General features: G+C 36.8%; 1 protein-coding gene across 2 annotated transcripts in view; it reads left to right on the top strand.

Annotated features, from left to right (window-relative positions):
* SOS2 (SOS Ras/Rho guanine nucleotide exchange factor 2) overlaps nucleotides 1–17598 on the top strand; it is a 119114-nt gene that overhangs the window by 99064 nt on the left and 2452 nt on the right. For both annotated transcript variants that reach the window (XM_012456256.2, XM_012456255.3), the window contains 6 exons: nucleotides 851–968; nucleotides 2246–2418; nucleotides 4518–4634; nucleotides 7932–8193; nucleotides 8683–8724; nucleotides 16437–16546. In XM_012456256.2, the coding sequence (XP_012311679.1) occupies nucleotides 851–968; nucleotides 2246–2418; nucleotides 4518–4634; nucleotides 7932–8193; nucleotides 8683–8724; nucleotides 16437–16546 (822 nt within the window). The remainder of the gene's footprint in view (nucleotides 1–850; nucleotides 969–2245; nucleotides 2419–4517; nucleotides 4635–7931; nucleotides 8194–8682; nucleotides 8725–16436; nucleotides 16547–17598) is intronic.

Raw genomic sequence — 17598 nt, 5'->3', positions numbered from 1 at the left:
GGAAATTCGCTGAATGGTTGTCCATCAAGCATAATGTTTGCTAGGGGGTTTGCGTGTGTGCATATATATTTTTTCTAAAGTTAAAAATAATTGGCCGGGCGGGGTGGCTCACACCTGTAATCCCAGCACTTTGGGAGGCCAAGGCGGGTGGATCACAAGGTCAAGAGATCCAGACCATCCTGGTCAACATGGTGGAACCCTGTCTCTACTAAAAATACAAAAAATTAGCTGGGCACGGTGGCGCGTGTCTGTAATCCCAGCTACTGAGGAGGCTGAGGCAGGAGAATTGCCTGAACCCAGGAGGCGGAGGTGGCGGTGAGCCGAGATCGCGCCATTGCACTCTAGACTGGGTAACAAGAGCGAAACTCCGTCTCAAAAAAAAAAAAAAAATTAATTTTCAATAAGAAAATCTAATAAAGAAGTATAAAAGAAATGCTACTAAATTTTTGTTCAAGTCTTCTTGCCTTCTGATAGTTGTCTTCTCCTTACCAAAACCCCAACCCTTAGCCCCAAAAGATCTTTCAGTAGAAAAATATTTGAGTGTTCAGGGGTTATAATTTTCCTCTTCTACAGCTATGACTTGAAACCCTGGCTAATCAAAATAACTCACAAGGCATGACGTAGAATATTTTTATTGCTTTATCTTCTAATTTATATGAGTATGGATTTTATATTTATAGATAAAGAGAGGAGAAATCACTTCAGATAAGTGTACAAAGGAATGCCACTCATCTCTTAATTAAAAAAATTGTTTTCCAGATTTGCAAAATTTTATAAAATTTAAAGGTTTGCATTTATAAAATATGATTGAATTGTAAAAAATTTATGCTGAATTTATATATCTTTTAAGGCATTGCAGGAAAGAAAACGGAAAATTTTGGATGAAGCTGTGGAATTAAGTCAAGATCATTTTAAAAAATATCTGGTAAAACTTAAGTCAATCAATCCACCTTGTGTGCCTTTTTTTGGTAAGTTACTAAATATGGATATATTTTGAGGTTGAGCTTGTTATAGCCAAAAGAGACCTGTCTTCAGAGGCAGGTTATCTTTATTTTATATCTGAGTTTTTATTAGCTCTCTGTATTGATAAATAACAAAACTCTCTATTTTCTTATCTATAAAATGATTATAATATCTCATAGGGTTGTTATAAATAAGGATTAAAAATATTTTATCTGTAGTACCTAATACAAAGTCTAGCATAGAGGATGCACCCATGGAATAGTAACTGTTATTTTTATAGTAATTATCTATGTCACATCTATAGTATTTGCATTCTCTTCAATTTATTAATGGCTTTTAAGTGATTTTTAAATTTAGAATTAAAATATTGTTATGTATTATTGAAATTGAATGACTTAACTCAAGTTTTATCAACTTCAGCAATCTTGGTATTTTGGGCCAAATAATTCTTTATCGTGATGGACTCTCGTGTATGTGGTAGGATCTGTAGCAGCATCCTGGCCTCTATTCACTACACTCCAGTAGCACCCCGGAGTTGTGATAAACAAAAATGTCTCTAGACATTCCTAAATATCCCCTAGGTGACTAAATTGTCCCCAGTTGAGAACCACCAATTTAAATAAATCAGCAATTATGCATGAAAAAGGGACTAAAAACTTTTTTATTGTTCATGAGTGAGAAGTAATTATTTTTCTATCTACATTACAGGCTCTGAGGAAACAGTTTATAAGCCTATAGTCTAATTAACCAAAATTAGCTTAAAAATTAATTTATTGATGAATAATCACTTAAGATACTTGGCATTAAATATTTATAATCAAATATCAAAACATTTGGTTAGAATAGATTTAACACAATTTACACTTAGTGCAATTAGGGTTTAGAAAAGCTTATTTTTTTTTCTTTTTTTAAATTTAAGTTCTGGGGTACATGTGCAGAACATGCTGGTTTGTTATATAGATATACACGTGCCATGCTGGTTTGCTTAAAAAAAAGACAGAAAAGCTTAATTTGCCATTTCTTAGATTAGCAACTTTATTTTTGTACAAGCCAGTAGCTTTTATTTTCTTTTTATTTGAAAGTATTTCTCTTTAAAAAAAAAAAAAAAAGACTCTTAATGGAGAATTAATGATTGTTTGTCAGAGACTTATCAACATTTTAGTGGTAGAGTTGCTAAATAATATAGGATGCCTTTCAACTATTAGATCAGTTGTTTTCCCAAATAATTGATTAAATAACAAAATTTAAAATAACTTTTCTTTAAATTCTTTTTCTTTTCTAGGAATATATTTAACAAATATTCTCAAGACCGAAGAAGGGAATAATGATTTTTTAAAAAAGAAAGGGAAAGATTTAATCAATTTCAGTAAGAGGAGAAAAGTAGCTGAAATTACTGGAGAAATTCAGCAGTATCAGAATCAGCCTTATTGTTTACGGATAGAACCAGATATGAGGGTAAATATTTTCTTTGCTTATCTTTAAAATAGAACATGTTAATGGGTACCAAAAAAAAAGAAAAATGGAATGAATAAGATGTATTATTGAATCACACAACAGGGTGACAGTAGTCAATGATGACTTAATTATAGATTTAAAAATAACTATAAGAGCCCAGGCGCTGTGGCCCAGCACTTTGGGAGTCCGAGGCGGGCAGAACATGATGTTAGGAGTTCGAGACCAGCCTGACCAACATGGTGAAACCCTGTCTCTTACAAAAAATACAAAAATTAGCTGGGCAAGGTGGTACATGCCTGTAATCCTGGCTACTCAGAAGGCTGAAGCAGGAGAATTGCCTGAACCCGGGAGGCGGAGGTTGCAGTGAGCCGAGATCACACCACTGCACTCCAGGCTGGGCGACAGAACGAGACTCCATCTCAAAAAAAAAAAAAAAAGAAATTCTGAAACTTCGATCTGATGGAATACTATAGAGTTAAAATTTGTGTTTTGTAAAATAAGCCAACTAGCCGGGTGCTGTGGCTCACACCTGTATTGCCAGCACTTTGGGAGACCAAGGCGGGCGGACCACTTGAGGTCAGGAGTTCAAGAGCAGCCTGGCTAACGTGGTAAAACCTTGTCTCTACTAAATATATACAAAGTTAGCTGGGCACGGTGGCATGCACCTGTAATCCCAGATACTCGGGAGGCTAAGACTCCATTTCAAAAAGAAAAGAAAACCACATGGAAAAAAGTTAATTGAATATAAACCTCAGAAAGATGAAAATTGACTGATATCCCAGTTTTTCAGGAAAAGTTCTCTATTTTATGTATGTATGTATTTATATATAAATTTTTCTATATGTTCTCTAGATACATATATTTACATGCACAATAAAATCATTGGAAGATATTCCACCATTTAAGTGTAAACAATGAGATTTCTGGTTTGTAAGGTTACTGCTTCTTTTTCTCTTTTCTCTTTTTGGCAGTGCTAAATCACCTAAAGTTTCTACTTTAAAACTTTACACTTAAAATATTTTTTGATAAAGACAGAATTTTCTAAATTGTATTAGTTTTTTTTTTTTAAGAGGAGGAGTTTTATCATATTGCCCTGGCTAGTCTCAAATTCCTGGGCTTAAGCAGTCCCCCGGCCTCAGCCTCCCAAACTGCTAGGATTACAGGTGTCAGAGCCATCATGGCTTGGCTTAAATAAAAACATTTTTTGTACTAGAAGTTAGCACAGATAGGTTTAAGTTTATAATCATTCTTTTTTTTTTTTTTTTTTTTTTTTGAGATGGAGTCTCACTATTGCCTGTGCTGTAGTGCAGTGGCACAATCTTGGCTCACCGTAACCTCCACCTCCCGGGTTCAAGCAATTCTCCTGTCTCAGCCTCCTGAGTAGCTGGGATGGCAGTCACCACGCCCAGCTAATTTCGTATTTTTAGTATAGACAGGGTTTCTCCATGTTTGTCAGGCTGGTCTTGAACTCCTGACCTCAGGTGATCCACCTGCCTTAGCCTCCCAAAGTGCCGGGATGACAGGTGTGAGCCACTGTGCCCGACCTATAATTATTCTGGAAATTACTTTTAAAGTAATTCAAATGACTATTTTTAAAGTAAAAGTAATTTCCAGAATAATTATAAATGATCAAGAATGATCTATAAATTGGATTAACAGAACTTAATCTATCTCTGCTTCTTTTCTGATTATCTAAATTTCATTGTGGATTATAACCATAATTTTGTTCTAAACCCTTTTGGTAGCTTACTGGTGATGATCATTTGTTACAAAGAGTAGGAATAAAGTTTACTAAGGAATAAGCAGGGCTACTACTGAGCCGTTAAGATGATAATAAATGAAAACTTGTATTTTTAATAGAACTTTAAGACTAGAATATAACTTCCACAGAAATTATATAATTTTATTCAAAAGTAAAGAGATTGGAATAAGCAATACTTGTGAACTTTTCAAATATTGTGATCTCTTAATTTGTTGATAATTTTTAGCATTAAATAATGAAGTAATTTTCAGCAAAAAAATTTAATGAGATCTTATTTTAATAAGATCTAAAATATATACTTGTAATGTATGCACTTGTGATATTTGCTTAATTCCAGAGATTCTTTGAAAACCTTAACCCCATGGGAAGTGCATCCGAAAAAGAGTTTACAGATTATTTGTTTAACAAGTCACTAGAGATTGAACCTCGAAACTGCAAACAGCCACCTCGATTTGTAAGTCTTTTAAACTTTTGGAAACAATTGTTCTGTTTTTAAAAATATTATTTTCAATGTTTAACAACCTGTTATTTTAAAAATGTAATCAAATGGCTGTTCCTAGATGTTTTGTTTGCAGTACTGTACTATTTCTAAAATTACATATACTGTGGCAGGAAATGTCACACTTTTGATAAAATCTGGTTTATGCCTTATCTTAGTACTACTTATGTGTTCCCTTTCGATCCCTCCTATAATAATACAAAAAAGTGTGAGAAAGTGAGAACTTAATAGGTAGCTGACTGGAACAACAACAAAAAATGAAAAGACCTAGAAAGGAGTAAGCAAACATATTTTGGTTCTTGTGGCTTGATCATGACTTTTGCCATTAGGGCTGTATGGTCCATAGTTGCCTCTGGAACCCACCTCTGTCACTAGAATTTGACACTACAGTTTCTAGTTAGTGTAGGGATTTGCAGTGGCAACAGAAATAGTAGAAAATGAATTCTAAGTAGCTAAAAGTGAAGCAAGATATGGAAGAAAGTAAAAGCACAAAGCAACTTTAGGCAAAGCAGGAAGTTAGGTAGTTTCATGCTATCTCATCTTCACAATTGTGTGGTATATGAGGGGACTTCAAAAACTTTATGGAGGCTGGGCACAGTGGCTCATGCCTGTAATCCCAGCACTTTGGGAGATCAAGGCAGGCAAATTGCTTGAGCTCAGGAGTTGGAGACCAGCCTAGGCAACATGGCAAAACCCTGTCTCTACCAAAAATACAAAAAATTAGCTAGGCATGGTGGTGCACACCTGTGGGGCGGAGGTTGCAGTGAGCCAAGACTGAACCACTTCACTCCCTCCTTGGTGACAGAGTGAGACCCAGTCTCAGAGAAAAAAAAAAAAATTTCATAGAAAAATACATTGAAAAGATAAGAATGTTTTAAAATGGAATTAAAAGATAAACATAAAAATATAAACTTTATTTCCCAACACAAGCTTCATCAAGTTCAGGACAGTTTTGTAAGTGATAATACCAACCTTTTTGTCCATCCCTAAAAAACTAAAGATCCTGGGAATTTAACCGTGTCAATACACTCTCTTTTACATTATTAACTGAAGAAAAGTGGTTACCCTTTAATTTTTTTTTATAATTAGGAAAAAAAAAAGTCAGAAGGAGCCAAGTCAAGACTATAAGTGGATACCTAATGATCTCCCATCAAAACTCTCAAAGAATTGCCCTGGTTTAATGAGAGGGATGAGCAGGAGCATTAGTGGAGAAGGACTCCGGTGAAGCTTTCCTGGTTGTTTTCCTGCAAAAGCTTTGGCTTTCTCAAAGCAGTGTCATACTAAGCAGATGTTATTGTTGTTTGACCCTCTGGAAGGTCAACAAGCAAAATGTCTGGAGCATCCTAAAAAAAACTGTTGCCATGACCTTTGCCCTTTTTTTTTTTTTTTTTTTTTTTTGAGACAGTCTCACTCTATCACCCAGGCTGGAGTACAGTGGTGTGATCTGAACTCACTGTAATCTCCGACTCCCAGGTTCAAGCAATTCTACTGCCTCAACCTCCCAAGTACCTGGGATTACAGGTATGTGCTGCCATGCCTGGCTAATTTTTTTATTTTTAGTAGATACAGGGTTTCACCATGTTGATCAGTCTCATCTTGAACTCCTGACCTCAAGTGATCCACCTGCCTCGACCTCCCAAAGTGCTGGGATTACAGGTGTGAACAACCATGCCCAGCCTTTTTTTTTTTTTTTTTCTAAATGGAGACAGAGTCTTGCTATATTGCCCATGCTGGTCTCAAACTCCTGGCCTTAAATGATCCTCCTACCTCAGCCTCCTAGGGTGCTAGGATTATAGAGGCATGAGCCACTGTGCTTGGCCAACCTTTGCTCTTGACTGATTTGGTTTTGCTTTGACCGGACCACCTCCACCTCTTGGTAGCCATTGCTTTGACTGTGCTTTGTCTTCAGCATGATACTAGGAAGCCATGTTTCATTTCCTGTTATAGTTCTTCAAAGAAATGCTTCAGGGTCTTGATCCCACTTATTTAACATTTCTGTTGAAAGCTCTGCTCTTTTCTGCAGCTGATCTGGATGCAATGGTTTTGCCATCCATCTAGTGGAAAGTTTGCTCAACTTTAATTTTTCAGTCAGAATTGTGTATGCTGAACCAGTTGAGTTGTCTTGGTATTGGCTGTTTTTTCTGTTGTTAATCATCAGTCCTCTTCACTTAGGGCAGGAATGAGATTATTGCCTCAGAAATGGATGTTGATGGTCTGCCACCATTGGTTTTATCTTCCACATCATTTCATCCCTTATTAAAATGAGTTATCAATTTGTAAATAGCTGATTTCTTTGGGCCATTGTCCCCAGAAACTTTTCATAAAGTATCAGTAATTTCACCATTCTTCCACCCAGGCGTCATCATAAGTTTGATACTTGTTCTTGCTTCAATTTTAGCAGAATTCATGTTCCTTTAATAGGGATTCTTTACCAACTGATGTCTTATCCTTCTTAGTGTCTCAGACTAGGTCCTATTCAGACATGTTGTAATAAGTTAGTATGAGTTTATATTGATGGGAAAAAAATGAAAGTCATGCAAAGTTATTTTATAATAGACATTTGCCATGCACTTTTTGAAAGCTCCTCTTAGATCTTACTTTTATTGTACAAAGGAAAATAGTGAGATTCCAAGGGGTTAAATAACCTTTTCAAGGCTACATAGCTAGATATTGGCATAGTTGAAATCTAAACTCAAGTTTTCTGATCTGAGTTCTGTGTTTTTTATTAGGTTACTGCTGCCAGAACTGAAAAATGGGACAGAGATGAGGGTGGGGAACAATGATAGGAATGTCCTCCAGAGACTTTTAAAGCGCCAACAGAGAGGTTGATCATCTAGCAGTATAAGGAAGGGGAAATAAAATGACCTTTTTTTTTCTGAAGCATATAGCATAATAGGTTTCATAAATTATGTTCCCAGTAAATGTTTGTAAAATTTATATAGTTATTTTCAAAGAGAAGTTTAGGTTCAAGTGTTTTAGGAGCAAAATGTGATTTTCACACACAGATTTTTAAGAATTTTATTTTTTCAGTTCTGAAGAGACTTACTTATATTCAAATGCATTTAAAAATTAAGCCAGTCAAGTCCAAAAGATTCTACTAGAATGATACAGACTGTCTTTGCAGATTGAAGAAATGCATGCTTAAGAACTGTATGCTTAAGAACTAGTAAGACTAATAAGGTAGCTCTAAGTCACAGAAACAAAATGCTGTATATGCAAACTCATGACATTGATTATGTTTGCTTTTTCTAGCCTAGGAAATCAACTTTCTCCTTAAAATCTCCTGGAATACGGCCTAACACAGGCCGACATGGCTCTACCTCAGGTACTTTACGAGGTCATCCAACACCATTAGAAAGAGAACCATGTAAAATAAGCTTTAGTCGGATTGCTGAAACTGAGCTGGAATCAACAGTGTCAGCACCAACCTCTCCAAATACACCATCTACTCCACCAGTATCTGCTTCTTCAGACGTTAGTGTATTTTTAGATGTGGATCTCAACAGCTCCTGTGGTAAGTATTTGATGAAAACCGTTTGGTAAAAAGGGAATCCTGGGTCTCAGATAATTCTTATCATTTTAATTAGGGAACTATAAAATCCTTTGCAGGCTATATTAGTGTGAAAAGAGACATCTAAATGTGAAAATACTGATTAATACAAGAAGTAAAGCGTGCATTTTTGATGCATATTATCTTCTAATTTATTCATTCAACAAGATTTACTTAGTACCTTTTGGACCCCACTACCAGTCTAAAGGGAGCAATAGATGATGAATAAGAAAACAAGTAGTTAAGTTCTGTGGTAGAGAGGGAGCCACTTACGCTAAGAAGGAAAACCATTCTAGGTACAGAAGGTTCTAGGTTAATTTTTAAAAAACTAACATGGCAAAAGATGATGATGAAATTCTGCACTGTGTATTGTATGTTATCTATGGAAACATTTAAAAAATAAAACCATACATGTTACTTTCCTTTTCACATTAATTTTTCTTATTCCGATAGGCAGCAATAGCATCTTTGCTCCAGTGCTTTTGCCACATTCAAGTAAGTAAGATTTAAGTTGATTCTAATGAAATGACTGTAAAGATAATAATCTGGTTGATTATATTTATATTTGAGTATTTGGAGTTTTGGCAATATTAAATAATAAGAAAAGTTATAAAAATTTAATTATTTACTTACAACCGTGTACTACTTAAACTTCACCATAGTTTATTTTCATTTTTTATGATCTGTGTTGTAAGGGGCTGTATGGCCTTGAAGAAATTACTTACTTTCCCTACACTTGTTAAGGATCAAATGAAATAACTATATAGAACATCTAGAATATTGCTTGGTACAGAATGAATGGTAATTTCATGTCAGTTGTCTTTCTTCCTTACCCTTTCAAATCATTTTCCCATGGGAATAATACACTAAATGTTCATCAGGTTCCCGGGACAGCCCCCAATCACTTATTATTATTTTTTTACATCATCTTATTTAATTAAAGCAGTATTTTGAGTAAAGCACTATTCTATCATTCCTAATTATTTCACAATTTATAACATTAATGCTGTTAACTTTCTCTCTGTGGGCATTTGTTTAAAACAAAATAACCCCAAAATGAACACAGTACCTTTGGGTATAATTTTTTATATTTAATTTAAAAATGTTTTTATCTGGCTAGGCATGGTGGCTCATACCTGTAATCCTAGCACTTTGGGAGGCTGAGGCAGGAGGATCACTTGAGGCCAGGAGTTCAAGACTAGCCTGGGGAACATAGCAAGACTCTGTCCTTACCAAAAAAAAAAAAAAAATTCATCGAAGTTACATATGAATAGAATTTAAAAGGGAAATAGTGCTAAAACACTTAAAATGAAATTAACAGTGGTTCCCTACCTCAAGTCTACCCACTCCTTTTCTTGCTTTCCAGTGATACTTCTACATATCTAAATGATGTTTTTATATTCTCTCTTGAATTTTAGACAGTGTTTACTGATCTCCTGTTTTGGTGGATGAGAATTTCAAGCTCTACCCTGCCTATACTTAATCACATTTGGGGAAAATAGTATTCACTGCTACACTTCCTTTTCTTTATAGCTCTGTTTCCTGAAGTTAATAATTGCCTCATTAATGTTTAGGTTTGTTTGTATGTTTGTTTAGCACCTTTCTACACCCTTTCATAGCAGTTTTCCCCCTTCCACCCTTCCCCGGCTTTGGCCGGGCACTGTGGCTCATGCCTGTAATCCCAGAACTTTGGGAGACTGAAGTGGGCAGATCACGAGGTCAGGAGATCGAGACCATCCAGGCTAACATGGTAAAAATCCCTTCTCTACTAAAAATACAAAAAATTAGCTGGGCGTGGTGGTACATGCCTGTAGTCCCAGCTACTTGGGAGACTGAGGCAGGAGAATTGCTTGAACCCGGGGAGGCACAGGTTGCAGTGAGCTTAGATTGCACCACTGCATTCTAGCCTGGGTTTTAAGACTCCGTCTCAAACATAGAACAAAAAAATCTACAGCTTTACAATGAACTGCTTTGATGTGGGTTGTTTTTTTTTTTTCCATTTTGCAGTCTACTTAATGAGCCCTTTAAATTTAGAGATTCGAGTGTTTGATTTCCAGAAAATGTTTCCTATTGTTTCGGTAATAATTTTTCCCCCAGCATATTTGACTCCTTTTGTAGAGCTTCTTTTTCTTATTCTCATACATCCTAGACTGATCCTCCAGTTTTCTTGTCTTTTATCACCTCTTGTCCATCTCTGTGTTTTCATTCTATTTTCTGGAAGATTTCCTCACTTTATCTTGAGCTCTTGTACTTATTTTCTTCATCTATCGTAATTTTGAATTTCTAAGAATTCTTCTCATTCCCTCTGATCGTGCCCCCTTTTTTTATACCATCCTATTCTAATTTCATGGATGCACTGTCTTCTCTTATCTCTCTTAGGATAATAGTTATTGTATTTTTAAAGTTTATTTTTAATTGACAGATAATTGCCTATGTTTTGGGGGTACAATATGATACTTTGATACATGTGTACATTGTGGAATGATCAAATCAGCCAAGTAGCATATCCAGTGGCTGGGCAGGGTTGGATCTGGAAAGGGGAGACTTCAGTCAATGGATGCAAAGTTTCAATAACTATAGTTAATAATAATGTATATTTCAAGATAGATAAAAGAGAAGATTTTAAATCTCACTACAAAGAAATGATGAATATTTGAGATGATGGATAATTATAGTACTTTAGAAAAAAAATTTTGTTGTTTCTGGTGTTGTCTCTTTTCTGACCGCCTTCTTGTATTAGTTGTAGTCTCTTGTCTTTCATATTGGAGGCTTTCCTTTCTTGTCCAGTAGTATTTCTGTTCATATTTTAGAATGAGGGGGATACTGATGGGAAGTACTGTAATTATATCCATGGGCATTTGTTGATTTGTGAGTTTCACTGTAGAGTACTGGAATGATGATAATTTTTTACTTAGGAAATCTCCAAATGTCAGAATCTATAGGCATTTTCCCTAGGCATGTTTAGTTTCTCTAAAGAAGGATCTTTGAATCTTCTGCCTGGGGCAGTCTCACCATGTAGTATGGATATCTGTCTTTTCAGCACAGACTAGTATCCCAAGTCTGGGGTTTAGATTCTGCAGAGAATAAAACTGCCTGTGTCCTACAGAGGTGGGAATGAGGTCATTGCCTGGCCTCACTAAGTAGGGGAGAGGAGAATGGGGTTCTCTCTGCCCCTTATCCAGACTTAACCAAGTCTTCTGTTTTCATGCCCATGCCTTCCATCGTACGAAATGCCTTTAGCTCCTGAATCCTTATTTGGTTCTGTGGGGCAGGTTTGCTGCTGCTTATCAGTATTACTCTCTGCAGACATTTGGGTTTCATCTTCCTCCATCTGTCTCTATATATCTTATGAATTAAAGCTACCTACATGAATTAGAGCTTCAGCTTCATACATTTCCTGGCTATATTGAAATTTGTTGATATTTATTATTTTTTTTCTTGTTCTGTGGTGGAAATGTCATTACACTGTCTATTAGTTTCTTAATACTGCCATAACAAAGAATCACAAGCTGAGTATCTTAAAAGAGCAAAAATTTATTGTATCATAGTTCTGAAGGCCAGAAATCCAAAATCAAGTGTTGGCAGGGCCATGCTTACTCTGAAACTTGGAGAAGAGAATCCTTCCTTGCTTCTTTTAGCTTCTAGCATTTGCTGGCAATCCTTGGCATCCCTTGATGTGTAGATGCGTCACTTCAATGTTTGCTTCCATTGTCATATGGCTGTCTTCTCAAGGTATGTCTCTTTATTTCCTCTCTTTTTCTTAAAAGGTACTGTTCGTGTCATATTGGATTTAGGCCCATTTTAATGACCTCATCCTAACTTCATTACATCTGCAAAGACTATATTCCTGATAAGGTCACCATTACAGGTACTAGGTATTAGGACTTCAGCATGTCTTTTGGCGGAACACAGTTCAACCTATAACACTGTGCTGTTGTAGAAGTAGGAATTCTAGACATTATTTTGAATGATAGTAAAATACATTTTCAATATAAGAATATTTTACATTTTAAAATTTAATAGAAAATTGAGAATAACTGCATAAAATTCTGAACATTCTAAAATAAATCCCCAAAGAAAGAAAGAAAATATTTATAGCAAGTGTGAAAACTACTCAGATGAAATGAGAAAAACAGCAAGACTCCATCCACAATGGATATGGGTAGCTCACATCAAAGGAAGTATCTTTTAAAGAAACATAGATAATTATAAATAGTTCAGCATCATTAGAAATCTGAGGACTTTTACACAATAGTGAGTTGCCATTTTAGTCTTTTGAATTAATGTGTTTTTTTTTTTTTTTTTTTTAGTATGAGCAAGCCTATGGTAAAAGGTACATTATTTGTCCCCATGTAAATTGGTATATTAGTATGAACCTTTTGGAAAGCAATCTGAATACAACGTATCAAACCATGAAAATGCTCACACCCTTTGATCTTACTGATTGAGTAGAAAATTTAATACTTAGTTTGTACCAGCTACTCTGCTAAGCACAAGAGATTCAGAGGCAAAAAAGAAAGACAAAGCCTCTGCCTTTATACAAAATACCCAATAAATGTTTGGAAAAAGTCACATGCATGAAGATTCATCCCACTCTCTTTACTTAGGAAATCTCCAAATGTCAGAATCCGTAGGCATTTTCCCTAGGCATGTTTAGTTTCTCTAAACTTGTCATTGTCATTCCTTGGTCCCTGTTGCTAGTTCCTCCTTACCTTCCCAAACAGTTGAAATTGGAAGGCCCTAGGACTCAGTTTCTGGACCTCTTCTCACTACTTGGTTATCTCATTCAGTCTGATATCATTTACATGATGGTAATTCCCAAATTTATATCTCTAGCCAGAACTTCTCTTCTGACTTCTAGACTTATATATTTAATGACCCATTTAACATCTCCAGTTGAAGATTCATCCCACTCTCTTTTCTTCCACGTCACTTGTCGTTCTTTGGACTCTCTTGCTGGTTCCTCCTCACCTTCCCAAACTATTGACATTGGAAGACTCTAGGACTCAGTTTCTAGACCTCTTCTCACTCACTTGTTGTCTCATTCAGTCTGATATTATTTACATGATGATAATTCCCAAGTTTCTATCTCTAGCCAGTTGGGTATCTAATAGGAATTTCAAGCTTAGCCTCTTTGAAACTGAGCTTCTTCTTATCCCCTCCAATATTCTTCCTCTCGCTGCCTCCTCATCTCAATTCTAATTACAAGCATCCAGTTACTTAGGATAAAAATACTGTTAGAAGTATCTTTTACTTCTCTCCCTTTCTCACACCCCAAGTGTGACCTATCAACAAATCTTGACTACTCTCAGAATATATCCAGAATCTAACAGTTTCTCACCATCTTGACTGCTGTCACCCTGCTCCAAGCCACCATTAACTATTACCTTGTTTATTACAGTAGCATCCTAACTTCTTATCTTCCCCACTTCAGTATGCTTTTAGTAGAGCAGCTAGAATGATCCTTTTAGAATCTGAGTTAGATTTTGTTTCACCTGTGCTAAGCCCACTGGTTAGCTGGGCGCAGTGGCTCATGCCTGTAATTCCAGCACTTTGGGAGGCTGAGGTGGGTGGATCACCTGAGGTCAGGAGTTTGAGACCAGCCTGGCCAACATGGTGAAACCCTGTATTTACTAAAAATACAAAAATTAGCTGGGTCTGGTGGAAGGCGCCTGTAATCCCAGCTACTCAGGAGGCTGAACCAGGAGAATTGCTTGAACACAGGAGGCAGAGGTTGCAGTGAGCTGAGATCACACGCTCCAGCCTGGGCAACAAGAGTGAAAATCCATCTCAACAAAACAAAACAAAACACAAAAACAAACCCTCTGGTGGCTTTCTATCTCACTCAGAGTGAAGGCCAGTTCCTTCAAAGAACCCACAGGCCTTACACAGTTTGGTCTTGTTTGATCTGTCAGACCTCATCACTTATTCTCCCCCTTCACTCAGTCTGCCTCAACATAATAGACACATTATTGCATCAGTGCTTTGCTTTTGCCATTCCTGCTGTTTATAATACTCTTCAGCCATTTGGCCTCACATCTGTTCCCTTACCTCCTTCAGGTTGTGTTACCTTAGTGAAGCCTTCCCTAATCACTCTATTTATGTTGCTCCCCTCCCACATCTTTCTATACCCCTTTATAACCAAATATTCCTTCTCATAATTTATAGGCATTATACTTTTACTTATCTTTCCCTAATCTAGATTTTAAGTTCCATAAGGACATGAATTTTTGCCTGTTTTGTTCACTATTATATCAGTGCTTCAGACCGTGCCTGACAGTATTAGCCAGGTGCCCAATGTTGAATGAATGAATGAATGAATGGCAGAAAATTAGAAGTAACTTAGATAGTAACTAACATTACAGAAATGGTTTAGTAAGTTATACTATATTCACCAGTTTGGAATAACTGCAGCTACTAAAAAAGTTCATAAAAACTGTACTCTTGTAGGGAAATGCTCTTGATAAAAAATTAAATTGCATTCAGACTTTAGCAAGGATTGTTGAATGCCTACTATGGAGAAATATACGGTTCAGTGGTGACTGTAGAGTCAGACCCAGATTTAGAACTCTCATAGCTTTCCCATCATTCACGTATCATCTGCTTCTGTGAGTGTGTGTCTCTGTTACCATCTAAGACTGGCTTAAACAATAAGAAAACACTCTGACAGACATACTTGGAAGCTTAGCAGAAGGCTTCTTTAAGACTGGTTGATTCAGTGACTCAATGATGTAATTAAAGACCAGGGTTCTTTTTGACTCTTCATTGTTTTGTTCAGATTATCAGTTTGATCTAAAGCTGTTTTCCCTTAAGATTATAACTGGCAAGAGCAGTAAAGATTGTGTGCTTCTTTGTTTAGTGAAGTGATATGTACAGAGAAGTACAGACAGTATGACAGACTGCTTTTCCAAAAGATCAAGGAACTTCCTTTCTGTTAGCCCCCAGAAAATCTCCTTTTAAATTTCACTGGTCTGAATTAGGTCACATGCCAACAGTTAAACTGATCACTCTGGCTAAAGGAATGAGATTACTCTGATTTATACTAATCAGGCCCCATCCCTGAAGCTAAGGGGTCAGGTTCACTTTCCCTAAAACACATGGCTACTTGCATGAAAGAAAGGTAGATAAAAATCCGATCATGTTAAGAAAGTGAGAAGGTGAGTCCCATGCCTACTCCTTGGCTTGAATTGGGGTGCCCTGGGCGGGATTGGCCAACTAAACCAAATGGGACAGATTTACCACCACTGAGAAGAGTTCTCCCAAAGACAAGACAAACAATGCTGGCAGGTATGATGAACATCCTTTGCCTAACCTCTTCACACCACCTGCCAACCTCGTAGGCATACCTTTTGTATCAGCTATTTCCCCCTGAGCCAACAGGACCCACCAGAGATAACTGCAGAGCCACATGATCAGGATAGCAATTTTTGACATAGAATAATTAGTTTGACATATCTACTTGGATGTCTCTTAAGCAGTTCAGTTAGAGTGTTTAAAATTAAACTCATCAGCTTCTTTCCCAGTTACCTCCTGTGTTCCCAATCGCAGTATAATGACAAATGAGACAGGGTTACTGCCTTTGTAACAACTGTGTGAATATAGAGAGATCAAATGGGAAGTTGAACTATAGAAAAAATCAGAATGAAAATAATAATTATATGTCTGGTTGATCTGTTTAGGGGTATTGTCCTGTCATTTATCATTTTGTAAATTCCTTTAATGTGGTTATATAATGTGTACATTTTCAATGAGAGACTTGCAAAGAGAAAAAGTTATGTGATATGGGCTCCTATATGCACGGTTTTATTACCTGTGTGGTGATGTGCTGAAATGTAGCTGCTTCACAAATATATGGTCTCTGATTAGGATGGTCTTTCTTTGGAAGTTAACTACAGTTTATTCAGACATGTTTTGTTTCAATTTGTAAAAGGCTTTTCAGGGAGCAGAATCTCATTAATCTTAAATAGTATACCCTCATTTAGCGTAAGTACTCATCATGCCCCAGGCATTGTGGTAAGTGCTAGAGATACAGAAATAAATACACACTGCCCTCAGAAAGCTTACAATTTAATGGGGAAGACAGATAAACCAATAGTCGATACAGTCTGACAAATGCCATAATAGAAGTATTGATCACAAGCTGTGATAAAGGTTTATCTTACAATTATACTATGAATGGTGGTTAAACTAGTCTTTTTCTCCCACAGAGTCTTTCTTTAGTTCATGTGGTAGTTTACATAAACTAAGTGAAGAGCCACTGATTCCTCCTCCACTTCCTCCTCGAAAAAAGTTTGATCATGATGCTTCAAATTCCAAGGTAATCAACAGGACTTGACTTCAACTTATTCTAAGTTGTGCATCTTCAAAATAATGCCCATTGTTGTAAAGAGTCTGTCAATTATACTTTGGCTACCATTTATGGTTTTTCAACATTTAGGTTGTATTTGAAAAATACTTTTAGTTGTCTAATACTTATGAAAACCTTTTCTAAAAAAGAGGCTGGGCTGGGCGCGGTGGCTCACACCTGTAATCCCAGTGCTTTGAAAGAACAAGGTGGGTAGATCACCTGAGATCAGGAGTTCAAGTCCAGCTTGGCCAACATGGTGAAACTCTTATCTCTACTAAAACTACAAAAATTAGCCAGGCGTGGTGGTGGGCACCTATAGTCCCAGGTACTCGGGAGACTGAGGCAGGAGAATTGCTTGAACTTGGGAGGTAGAGGTTGCAGTGAACCAAGATCATGCCACTGCACTCCATCCTGGGCAACAAGAGTGAAACTCTGTCTTGGGGGAAAAAAAAAAAAAAGGCTGGTTGGGAGGCTGAGGCAGGTGGATCACCTGAGGTCAGGAGTTCCAGACCAGCCTGGCCAACATAGTGAAACCCTGTCTCTACTAAAAACACAAAAATTAGCCAGGTGTGGTGGCAGGCACTTGTAATCCCAGCTACTCAGGAGGCTGAGGCAAGAGAATTACTTGAACCCAGGAGGCAGAGGTAGGTTGCAGTGAGCCAAGATGACACCATTGCACTCCAGCCTGGGCAACAACAAGACTCTGTCTCAGAAACGAAAAATAAAAACAAAAAAAAATAAAAAAGAGGCTGGGCAGATTCAGAGATACTCAGAAGTACATATTCTTTCTGGTATAGGTGAAAAAAAACTTTAGTAGTATTCCAGGTATTCTTCAAACTTTCAACCAATGCTTCTCAAAATTTTAAGTGTACATCAGAATTACCTGAGAGGCTTGTTAAAATCAAATTGTGGAGCCCCACCTCCAGAGTTTCTGATTCAGTAGGACTAGGATAGGGCCCAATAAATTGCTTTTCTTTGTTGTTGTTGTTGTTGTTGTTGAGATGGAGTCTTGCTCTGTCGCT

Source organism: Aotus nancymaae, unplaced genomic scaffold (genome assembly GCF_030222135.1).
Source record: "Aotus nancymaae isolate 86718 unplaced genomic scaffold, 86718_ANA_hifiasm-v0.15.2.pri h1tg000062l, whole genome shotgun sequence".
Lineage (NCBI taxonomy): Eukaryota > Metazoa > Chordata > Mammalia > Primates > Aotidae > Aotus > Aotus nancymaae.
The sequence above is the reverse complement of the archived record's forward strand: the minus strand, read 5'-3'. Positions and strand labels throughout refer to the sequence as shown.